The sequence below is a fragment of the Eublepharis macularius genome, chromosome 4 (genome assembly GCF_028583425.1).
Source record: "Eublepharis macularius isolate TG4126 chromosome 4, MPM_Emac_v1.0, whole genome shotgun sequence".
Classification (NCBI taxonomy): Eukaryota; Metazoa; Chordata; class Lepidosauria; order Squamata; family Eublepharidae; genus Eublepharis; species Eublepharis macularius.
Window position 1 is genome coordinate 61,398,898 of NC_072793.1, and position 12,615 is coordinate 61,411,512.

The 12,615-nt window shown below is 40.8% G+C and overlaps 1 protein-coding gene across 2 annotated transcripts in view; it reads left to right on the top strand.

Annotated features, from left to right (window-relative positions):
- SH3PXD2B (SH3 and PX domains 2B) overlaps positions 1 to 12,615 on the top strand; it is a 167,900-nt gene that overhangs the window by 140,520 nt on the left and 14,765 nt on the right. For both annotated transcript variants that reach the window (XM_054978238.1, XM_054978239.1), the window contains 3 exons: positions 602 to 736; positions 6,921 to 7,025; positions 11,140 to 11,257. In XM_054978238.1, the coding sequence (XP_054834213.1) occupies positions 602 to 736; positions 6,921 to 7,025; positions 11,140 to 11,257 (358 nt within the window). The remainder of the gene's footprint in view (positions 1 to 601; positions 737 to 6,920; positions 7,026 to 11,139; positions 11,258 to 12,615) is intronic.

Consider the following 12,615-nt stretch of genomic DNA (forward strand, 5'->3'; position numbering starts at 1 on the left):
CTTCTCTTCCCTGTAGTAATGTAAATAAATAAACTGAAGCACATTTGATGTCATCATCTTGAGAAGTTTCTGCTCCCACTTTTCATAGAGTTTTGGCCAGTTTCTAGAGTGGTATGACATCACTTTCTGTCACAACATTACCCAACAGCCATTTTTTAATTTTATTTTTTTCCCACTGCTGCTCTGATCAGCAATAGGAAATGCCACCTGAGGGTGGGAGAATCTCCTACTGGGGGGCTGTCAACCCTAGATTCATCTTTCCAGTATACGTGTGTGCTTTTTGAGAACTTCCTTAGTACTTAAATTAATCAATCATGGTTAGTAGGGAAATATGTCTGCTGCCCATACTCTGGTAAATAATCACTTCAATATCTTGGAACATGAATAGCATATGAGTGTCAAGATAGAAGAACTTTGTTGTCCAAATCTCAGTGGCTGGTTTCCTTCTTATCATCGCTCTTATCGTCTTCATACTTTTGATTTTACGTTCCAGATTATGTCTGTCCTGTTTTTCTTGTGTAACCATGGTCATATGAAAAGGCGGGTGGTAGGATATACTCTTTGTGGTGATCAAATTTGTCCTTTATTTCCTATGACAAAGGCGGAGATTTGGCATCAGCAGATCCCATGGTACTGGAGCAGTATGTGGTGGTGGCAGATTACCAGAAGCAAGAGAGCTCTGAAATCAGCTTGTGTGCAGGCCAAGTGGTGGATATAATTGAGAAGAACGAATCTGGTAAGGAGAACTCCCCTGGAACATGAGACTGGAGGAGAGTCTTAATGAAATGCAGCAAAGGGTCTCTTGTTCATCATAAAGATGAACTTTGGAGTCTGCTTTACTGGAGGTGGAGATGACATGGAACAGACTAGCACTTCTGTCTGCAAGGGTCAAACTTGTGAGGACTGAATTCTCTAAGCAACAAATGCCTGATTAAAGGAATAGTTAGGGTTAAACTACACATGATGAGAGAGATCCTTGTTAGAATCTCACAATGTCATTTTTAACCTTAAAAAGTAGCTATGGGGAACAAGGGTACACTTTGGATAGGGATTGCATCTTTCTCACATTTGCTGATTTCATAACAGTAATTGCCTCCATTCCCCCACCCACCCCAAGCTGCCCCTGGGGTGAATATCAAAAATGGATGCCCATCTTTTTCCCTGCCATGATTAAAAGCAGCTGGGGTAGGGGAAAGATTTATGTTGGAAAAACAGTCTTTTCTCCCAGCTGCTTTTTTTAAGATTGAAAAATAATAATCAGATCTCCCCATGTACAGTGTAAATTTGCTCATTAGTTCCTTTGTCTGTACCTGTCCCTCCTAAATCTGAACCCTCACTGTCTCAAGAACAGACAATTAGCTGTGACACCCTTGCAGTTTTTTGCTGATAAAATAGCTGGATACCAGCTGTAATATAGGCAAGACAGAAGTAATGCCTAACACACTACCTAGTCCATTTCTGAATCATTATGACCCATTTTATTTATTTATTTATTTATTTATTTATTTATTATTTATTTATTTATTTATTTATTTATTTATAGTCTACCTTTCTCACTGAGACTCAAGGCGGATTACACAGTACAAGCTTAGTATAATCAGTATCAAGTACATTTCCATACAGTGTGAAGGACATTTCCATAAACAATGCCATAGGGTCAATAGATAAAAGTTTTAAAAGACATAGCGTTAGCAAGAATCTAGTACAAAGTAGAAGAAAATACTGGAACAGAACATAATTGCTTCTAGGATTACAATTACAGTGATGGATACTGAAAGAATTCTAGCACCTGTGAATGCCACTACTTGTGTATTGGATCTTTGCTTATCCTGGCTGCTAAAATCTTGTAAAGATCACATAAAGGAGCCCTTGATATCTACCATAAATCAGTCAGTAACTCAAGGAGCCTTCCTTCAGTCTCTCAAAGAGGCAGTCAGTCATCCACCCACTAATTAAAAAAATATCCTTAGACAAAAATGATGTACCCTGTTACCACCCAGTTTCTAGTCTGCACTTTCTGGGTAAAGTGGTTGAGAGAGCAGTCACTGACCGACTTCTTGGACAGCTCTTGAGCTCTGGATCCTTTTTTAGTCTGGTTTTAGGCCAGGCTATTTGATGGAGACCATTCTGGTGGCTCTAGTTGATGACCTCTGCCTAACTATAGACAAAGTCCATGGTTCATTGTTGCTTCTCCTGGATCTATTTGCAACCTGTGATACAGTAGACCGTGCCATCCTGTTGAGGCAGAAGTAGGTATCAGGGATGTGCCTTGGACATTAAATTGTTCCTCATGGAATGGGTTCAAAGGGTTGCTCTGAGTGTGTGGGAAATTATCTTGTGGGGTTCTACAAGACGCAGTCTTATCCCACATGTTATTCGACCTCTATGTAAAGACTTTAGGAGAACTCATTCATAGCTATGAAACTGGATCACATCAATATGCAGATGACACCCAGCTCTATATCTCATTACCCAAATTCCCAGTGATGCAGTAGCAGTACTGAGTCACTGCTTAACAGCTATTGTCAACTGGCTGAATGGAAGCAAATTGAAATTGAACCAGACAAGATGGAAGTGATGATGGTTGGAAAAACAGAGATCTTGATGGACATTTTGCTTCTGACGTTTGATGAGGTTCAGTTGACCATGGTTGACTCATTCAAGAGCCTAAGGGTTATACTGGATCCAGCACTGCTGCTAGAGAAGCAAGTAAATGCAGCTGCAAAAAAGGCTTTCTTCCAACTCAGACTAGCCTGGAAGTTGGCTCCCTACCTTAACGTGGCCAATCTGGCCACGTGGGTTCATGCCTCATAGAATCACAGGGTTCGAAGGGACCTCCAGTCCAACCCTCTGCACAATACAGGAAATTCCATGACTGCAGTTTCGCTCATGCCAAAGTGGACTCTTAAAACCAATTTAAATAAACACTCAGTTTATTAAAATACACATGTTGAGAGCAGCCACCTTAGGCTAATTCTGAAGCACAGAACTTTACCACAATCATACGAGACATACTTGACAACTGTTGGCTAACACGTAACATATATAAACTTGTGATTGGTTAATACATGGAAACTTGTGATTGGTTACTCTTGTTAGGTTTAAAACTTGTAACAAACTGTTAAGTCACAAGACCTAGCTTCTGGTGAGTATGTGACAGTTCTACTAGCTGTAACGGTGGCGGCTGAATATACTTTCACACATAGTAACATTAAGGCTAGACTACCATAATGCACTCTTCCAAGGTCTCCTTTCAGAGTGAATTCAGAGACCCCAGCTGATGCAAAATGCTGCAGCTTGTCTTCTTTCAGGAGCTAGCTGGAACATGCATATCACTCCTATTCTTCAGTTTCTCCATTGGCTAACCATCAGTTACTGGGTTCAATTCAAGGTCATGACTATCACATTTACAGCCATTCATGGTCTTGGCCTCTCAACCACCTGTCTTCCTGTGTTCCACCACTACAGCTTCATTCATCTGAACAAGGTCTCCTGCAGATACTGCCCTATGGTTGGGCCAAATTAACAGCTGCCCATATGTGCACTTTCTCTGTGGTAGCCCCCATCTTGTGGAATGGCTTGCGTAAGGACGTCAGGAAAGCTCCCACTCTCCTGGCTTTCTGCTAACTATGTAAATCTGAATTACTCAGAAGGACTTTCTGCTTGGATTGTAGAGTTGTGTCAAAAGAAATAGCTCAAAGAGATACTTTGGTAAGGGACAGGGACTAAAACTATTCTGTTGGGTACTCTCTGCTGATGTAGATATGCTCCTACTGGGTAGATCCATGTTGCTAAAGATGTCATCTTAATTAATTATGCTTTGTTTCAGACAGGTTTTAACACTGTGTCCAACTTTATGCTTCTTTTTAAATTTTCTCCAACCATACTCTATTGTACCTGTTTTCATCGAATGTCTGAACTGTTAATCGTATTGTATTTTGCTCAGTGAATGTCCTAGCTGTTGATTATATTGTAATCCACCTTGGATCTCAGTGAGAAAGGTGGACTATAAATAAATTATGTTGATTAATAATAATATCCTTGGTGGTAGGTTATCTAGGCCTAAGGCTACCAATTTAGAATCTTTGCGGCAGATTATAAAACAAGGATGCTGCTCCTGGTTGCAGCTTCTACGACGAGGGAGCATATTGACTAAAATTGCTGCAGTTACCGTAATTCATTTAGCTGCTTGATCAATCACAGAGAGAACTAAGCTTGGGATTGAATTAAACTTTGTTTTTAAAAGAAAACAGTGTGTACTATATTCATCTTGTTTATTTAATTAAAATAAGAAATGGGTTCTGGAAATAGCTTTGGATTTGCATTTTAACAATGAGGAAACTTCTACTACATGATTGTGCTAGTGAGCAATTTATTTCTTTTCAGCAAAATAAAGTGATTAGTTGCTTCTGACAATGCAACTTTAATAATATGTTATGCTGCTAAGTTTTCTAACCAGAAACTGTTCATCGTGAAGCTGTTCCAAAGCACTTTGTGCTAAATTTTTATGGATGATTTAAACTTTGTTTATTGTTTCCCCTTGAATAGATTGCATATCATGTGATTTATCTAGATTGATTTGCATTTGTGACTTACTGAGATCCATTCATTTTCTCCAAGCGTCTTAGTTCACTATCCAGATATTCTTTGCATGAATTTTAAATGTTGGGGGAGGTGGGAGCCTACAATTGCAGAGTCTGGAGAAAGTGGATAGAAAGAACTTTTCTCTCTCTCCCTGAATGTTACGGGGAATCCAATTAAATTGATGGGTGATAGATTCAGGTCAGACAAAATAAGTCATTTCTTTACACAGTATGTGAGTAACTTGTGAGACTCTCTGGAACTCAGAGAATAGAAAGTGAGAGTCTCTTTACATGAGACACCTGGGCATGTATTTGTCAAGTGTCGGGAGACACCATGTTATCTGGGAAGCATAGTTTTGAAAGACAGAGCTGGTGGAGATTGCTCTGGAGGGGACAGATTCTCTCACAGCCCTCCACTGCCTCTGGTGTACTAGACTGTCTCCCCTTCCAGAGCTTTTACCCTGCTGTCCTCGCTGCTTAAAATTAATTAAATTCCAGTATTGATCTATTATGCATATAAGAAGTTAATTTTGCCATAGACACATTCATACAGTTTGTTCACCCATTCAGTCACATGTGGACAAGATTCTGCCTTCCATTTTGTTGCATATACTACTCTCACAGCCATCACCATATACTTAAAAAGTTCACTATGTTCTTTTGTAAGATTACTAGGTAAAATATTTAATAACCTATTTTTAGGATTCAACACAAAGCAAAACTTGAATATCTTTTGCATCTTTTTCCTTCTTACATGTCCACCATATATGATAGAGAATTGCATCCATACATTGACATTTCCAGCACTGTTCACTGTAGACATTATTGGTTCTTGCAATGTCTTTATGGATAATATACCATAAAACATTTTGTACCAATTCTCTTAACATTTGACAGTCTGTGAATTTAATTTCTTTGGTCTATATGTTTCCCCATTGGCTCATAGAGACACACTTTCCAAAAAATTTTATCCATTTTATCATATAATTTTAACTTGTTTCGTTTTTGTGGCATATTGCAATAGAATTTTGTATACTTTTCCTAATAAATGCTTTGAATCTCCACTGATTAATTGTTCAAACACTGTTTTCTCTCTTCATCTGCCATTTTATCTGGATAGTTGTTCTTTGAGTTTGGACATCATTTGATAATACATCAACCATGAGACATTTTTTCCTTGAGCTTGAATTCCTTGCCATGTTTTTATATTTCCTTGCGTATCCATCATGTATTCATAGTTTATATGTTCTGTTTTATTTTTTGTAATAGCATCATAATAGGCATCTATTGGTGATGTCAATGGCGAAGTTGGCGAACTTAATCTATTTCTGCATTGAAACCATATTTTTAATAGTCCATCCCTCAAAATATAGGTACCATCTTGCTTTTGGATAGTTTTTAATGATTTCTTAATCCATAAATAATTATGAATTCCTTCCTTAGTGTCTGTTGTCTACAGCTTTATATATCTTCTGTTTGGATTTATAATCCAGTCTGATATCCAAACTAAAGCAGCCACTTGGTGGTAAAATTTGATGTTTGGTATCACCAACCCACTGTGTCTTTTTTCATCTTGTAATATTTTAAATCTTACTCTTGGTTACTTCCTGTTCCATACAAAGTCATTTATCGTTTTCTGCCACTTCCTTAAGATCTTTCCATCTATATAGATTGGCAACAAATGAAACAAAAACATTCAATTTTGGTAATATATTCATTTTAATGTAGAAGTGGGGATCTTGAGGAGCAGGTTTAGATCGCACCCTGGTGATCCAGTCATCCTTGAGTGGATGACTTACTTTCAGTCATATATGTAAATAGCTGCCATTCATTCCTATGGGGAAATTATCTATATGAAGAGAACATTGTGCTAGGGGAAACCTGGGATAGCCAAGAGGGAACAGATGGATGAAGCAGTTGTCTTACTCCTCCTGAAAGTACCTCCAGCATTCCCTGGACAGGCAGCATGTGTCTGGCAACTGGCAGGCTGTGGAGGGGTGCAGCGTTGTGGGAGATTTTTTTTTTAATGCAGCCTTATGTACTTACCAGAAGTTCTTTCCAGAAATGACAGTGGGGTTGCTGGAAATTCGGGAAACTAGGAATTATCTGAAATTTTATGGTAAAACCATAGAATTTCCAGCAATTCACAGGAAGATTTAAGGATATAACAGCCTGAGGACAGAGGAAAGGAGATAGCACCATCTTCAGTGCTTTAATTGTGGCAACGAGTGGAATTTATTCTGAGGGATTTTCCCACCTTATCTTGGTAATGGGTTGTTGTAGAAAGCTAGAACTGAATGAAGGTATCTGACTAAAGCATCTGTTCCTTATTTTGAGGCTGGTGGTTTGTGAGCACGTTGGATGAGCAAGGCTGGGTCCCAGCTACATGCCTTGAAGTTCAAGATGGAGTCCAAGATGAATTTTCAATGCAGCCTGAAGAAGGTGAGAAAATAATTTGACATCTCAAAAATAGCCACATCATTCCCTGATCTGTTCTTCAACCTATTTGAGTCCAGCTATATTTTACAAGGTGATATCAGAGAGGAAAGCTCCCAAGGGGGTTTGGAAACAAGATTTTCTGCTTCATTATCCTTCTAGTCATTAGCAAAGTTTCAAGTAGACTGTTAGCAAAGTTAGCAAAAAGCAATGATGCCAATGAGTTCAACAGAGACTGCTTCATCTTTCTTTAACTTTCTGTATCTTGGGGATCCTCCACCTTATTGACATTAGCCTCATGAACCTTCAACAGGAAGAGTGCACTACTTCTTTACTATATATACACAGGGTTTTTGATTAGATCCCTTGTGCAAATGCCCTACTGGCTGGCCACTGGGGGAGTCTGTGTGTGAGAAAACAGAATAGCTGCCTTAGTCCCAGTGGATTATTCCTGAAGAAGATAAATCAGAATGATTAGCACTGGGAAGTACAGAGTCCACAGTAGTCTCCCATTCTCACACTAATCGGGATCACATCCACAGCTTTAATGACATTATATTGTTAAGTGGCCTCAGGGCACATGCTAGCCCCTTTAGATGTGCTTCAATGGAAGGAGGAATATAGGGAGGGAAAACATTGTAACACCTGTTGTGCTTTAAATTGCAGAACGGCCCATAGCTTTTAAATCCGCAGTACAAGAGCTTTTTTTTTTTTAATGTAAAGGAACAGGATCTGCAGATACTTGTTGGTTGTTGCAACTCTTCTTTTTTTAAAAAAAACAAGACATTCCATCAGGTCTTTGCTGGCCTGGTCTACAAAGACTCAGGGCACAACATTGTGGAATTATCTACCCTTTTAAAAATAACAACTACTGATATTTTAAAATGTGCAAAGTTTCCTCCTTATGTCCTGTTTTGTCCCTTTCCTGCTTTCCCCAACATGCTGTTCCCAGTCCCATGGAGATATTGGTCTCTTCCCAGACACCTGGGCCGCCGGCGGACTCTTGGGGACTTGTACACCAGTGGATGGGGTCAAGGTGGATGTGCTAGAAACGGCTTCTGTTGACCTTCATTTCTGCTTTGGACATTAGTCTGCTTCTGTTCTGCATGTGCTATCCACTGTGCTCTTTGCATGAGTTGCATGTGATGTATTACTCACTGGGATATAACGGCCTGAGTTGCATGTGATGTATTACTCCCTTTGTATTTCCGCTGTGTATCTTACTGGCCATAAATGTCAAACTTCACACTAGTGACCCTCCCATTCCATCCCACTTTTAATACTTACTGAGTAAATGCCTCATGACTACAGCCCCCCCTCTGCAGCGCATTGCTCAGGCACTGATTGAGGCATTGGCTTTTTTCTGCTGCGCTTAGAATTTGCTTGATAGTAAAGTTAAAATATAAATAAAGAGTCAACATGAGATTACTAATTTCAGCAGGCGATTTTCATGCTTCTCCTGTATCTACTCATGTGATTCCTGGGGCATCTTCATGTTGCAATGTGGCATTCAAGCACTCATTACTCTTGATGCTCCCCCTTGATGTATGTCTGATTGCGTTAACTATTGGTTGTGATAGTTAACATTTCAAAGTGCAGTGGAGATCATGTTGGTTGTGTGCTTAATGACTTAAAAGCATCTTTAAGCATACCTTCCTAGTTTCCATGCACCTGATAATGAAGTGATGATGTGAGTTTGCAGCCCATATTACTCTGACAAGTTACTTTATTGTATGGGGCAAGGACTGTACCAGTGCCTGCAGCTTTAAACTCTTCTAGCATGGTATATTGTTGCTTAGATATAGCACTGGCTTCAAACACTGGTCTAGACATGTCTAGAAATGTGACAACAGCATGTGGTTCAGATATATTGTGGGGAGCTGATATGAAACTATATCAAACGGTTTGCCTACTGTTAAGTTCTAGCATTGGCTGTTTGCTATCTATTTATCCATTTTTATCCCTTACCTCTTCCAAGATGCTCACGATGGAATATAAAGTTCTCTCCTCCTCATTTTATCCCAAAACCCCTGTGGGGTAGTTTGTCATAAGGGTATGGGATGACCTTGGGTCAGTGACTCTCTCAGCTAGAGGAGAAAGGGATGGCTACGGAATGTTAGCATGGTGGGTCATAGGGTTGCCATCTGGCCTGGAGAAAAATGCCCATCCCTTTAATAGAGGCTTAGTGTGCAGCAATGAGCAGCTTTTCATGGTATGGATATAAATAACCTCACCTGGTAAATAACATCCCATTAAGCCTATATTAATAGGATAGGGTATTTTCTCCTGACTAGTTGGACAGCCCTTGTGGAATCAGTGTGGAAAGAAGGACAAAGAGAGTACCACCTGCTCCATGTTGGCAGAGCATGTGTGTTTGTGCATCTGTGTGGGATTTCCTTGTTTCTTTTTTGTCACATTTCTGCTAACTGCAACATGATCTTCCAGATGGAAGCATCTTTAGCCCTCTTTTGTGAGAGATGTCCCTGCAAAACCATGTTTGTGGTGTTGCTGGCAATATATTTGTGCCTCGGTGGGCAACCAAACGTGGAATACACATTGACTAGGCAGCAGAATAGCCCAGTACCAGGAGGATATAAAAAGGAAGGTTGCATGGTGGTGGGAGGTAATAAAGTAACTAGTACATGCGTTGTTGGCTACAGTGGTTCAGCCCAATGCAAGCAAAAGTAAAATGAATAGAAAAGCAGTCAGAATCAGTACAACTGTTTCTGTAGCTGGCTTGGTTGTGAAATAACTGCTTATGCCTGTTGTTTATTTACATGAGCAATATAACTATGGAGGAAGATTCATGGAAGAGCATGAATTTATTTTCTTCGTGAGTCCTATTCCTCCTTAATTATCCACTCATGTGGATAAACTACTTGCATGAACAGTTACTTGAAAAGGTAAGCCAGATGCACTCAGGGCCAGCACCAGGATTTCTGGCACCTGCGGCCAGGGGCAGCTTCAGGTCTGCTCCTGCCCCCTCGCACGTGCGTGCACCCGGACTGCTGGGCGGGAGGGCTGCCCACTCGTGCTGCCACCGCTGGCGTGCACTCCCAGCCAGGCACGGTGGGTGGCTAGGGAGGCGTGCGTGCGTCCTCCCAGCCTTCCTACTCCGTTGCTCTGCACGCCACCCCATACACCTGCCGTGCCTGGCCCGCAGCTGCTGCTCCTGGCCAGGGGTGCATGCTGGTGGTGGCGGCAGCGCAGGAGGGCTGGGAAGCTGCAGTAGCTGCGGGCTAGGCATGGCAGGTGGCTGGGGCGGCGCACGGGTGGCTTCCCATACTTCCTGCTCAGCCACCCGTGCACTGGTGCTGCCAGCTCCGCAGCATGCGCTCTTGCCACTGGCACCCCCTCCGGCACCTCAGCGCTGGAGGCGGTTGCCGGACCTGCCTCAATGGAGGTGCTGGCCCTGGATGCACTAATATCTTTGCTAACACTTAAGGTATTGTAATCTGGCAGTGGGTCCAAAGGCAGTGTAGAACATTTAGATGAGGCCTGGATTGTAATCCCTGAAGCCAAATGCAGTGCACCACCCATATATTCTGACCTGTCAGAGGCTCCATAAACCTTTTGCTGCTTATCTGAGATTAGAAAACACAGATTGTCAAGCTTTTGGCTTCCCGTAATATATGATTGACTGTCTTTGCTGAGTGCCATGAATACCACATTATTTTGACCCGTCTTAGAAGGTAGTTAGACTTTCTGAGAACTGTTGGAGTATTAACAAATTACACTGGAAAAGTAGGGCAGTGGGATTATTCCTGTTTATCCTGACCCCATTTGTGTTTGGCATAACTTATCAATAAAGGTTATACAGGTAGAGAAGGTTATTGAACACCATATAGGCCCTGTTTGCAAGTTATGGTAGACATGCATGTGGTGGGGAAGCATGTTGACTCTTCCCTAATGTAATCTATAAATAAGTCCTACATCCAAACAAGAACCAGAATTCCCTGACCCTGGGACATGAAATGCTTAATTCTATATCTTCTGAAAGCTGAAATAAATTACATTTGAAAGATTTTCAGAATAGCTCTGCTTTTTTAAGAATTCTGTTTCCGTACAACCATTATGTTCCTTATCTTTTATTTTCATGTTTGCAATTTGTTTTGAACAGAGGAGAAATATATAGTAATTTACCCTTATACTGCACGGGACCAAGATGAAATGAACCTGGACAAAGGGACAGTGGTGGAAGTGATCCAGAAAAACCTGGAGGGATGGTGGAAAATCAGGTACCTTTTTGTCAGGGCTCAGGAGGAATTTATAAGTGGACCATGAGTGGAAGCATAAGGTGCAGGCTATGTGCTAGACAGCACTTGCATGTATCAAAAGTTTGATGGCCCCTTCTTTCTTGCAAAGCATACTTAGGAGGGGAAAATTGTATTGGTGAAGAGTGAGGAGAGAAAAATTCCAGTTTAAGACACCCAGGTCTACAACAATATTTGGGAGGCAGGCAAATGCATTCTGTGGCATTTCATACTGTTTCTGGAAGGCAAAAATTAGATCCGAGGACTGGCCTCTTGAGGAAGATTGGAAAGATACATGACAAAAATGCTTCTTGCATGTCTCATGGAAGAAATTACTCATGGAGTTATGACCAGATAGTGTGGGATTCTATACATTTGTAACAATGTCAGTGGAGAAGTGTTTAAAAACATGTTGAGGGACACATGTTTGCATGTCAACACCTTTAAGGATTTTGGAAAAGCATTCAAGAAATGATCATAACAGTGATGGAAATGATACTCGATGTGCTCCTTAATGTTACTTATTTATAGATGGAAAGAGGTGCTCTAGCTACAGTTATAACTGATGTGCCATTAGTAGCATAAGTATGCGTTATCCAAATCTGAATGAAAACAACCCCTTTAGCATCTTCAGTTACCCAAGGGACAAATTCATGCTAGGACAAGGCATATGTGCTGACAAATTTAGGCTTGAAGATTCCTGAGGAGAAGCAGATTGCTATGAAACTTGAGTTCCTTACCTAAACTTTGCTGACAACAATGATGCTTGAATAATCAACAAAAGATGGCTTTCATAAGAAACGATTTTAAATGAATGCCTTGAATTTCTGTCTACTTTTTGAGGGGAAGCTATAGTTGTATACTTGCAGGAAGGGGATAAGTTTGAAAAAATCCTACCTTTTTCTTAGTAACATGCAGTAAATTTATTTATTTAACAAAATTTATGAAGAGCCCCATGACGCAGAGTGGTAAGCAGCAGTACTGCAGCCCAAGCTCTGCTCACGACCTGAGTTCGATTGTGGTAGAAGCCGGGTTCAGGTAGCCGGCTCAAGGTTGACTCAGCCTTCCATCCTTCCAAGGTCGGTAAAACAAGTACCCAGTTTCCTGGGGGTAAAGTGTAGATGACTGGGGAAGGCAAGGGCAAACCACCCCATAACGAAAAGTCTCCCAAGAAAACATCGTGATGCGACATCCCCCCATGGGTCAGTAATGACTCAGTGCTTGCACACCTTTACCTAAGAGCCACCAAGGTGGCTAACAAATTAAAACATGATTAATAGCACCACATCTTAAAAACCATTAAAACCAATAGAATATATCTTTAAACAATTAAAACCAGAGCT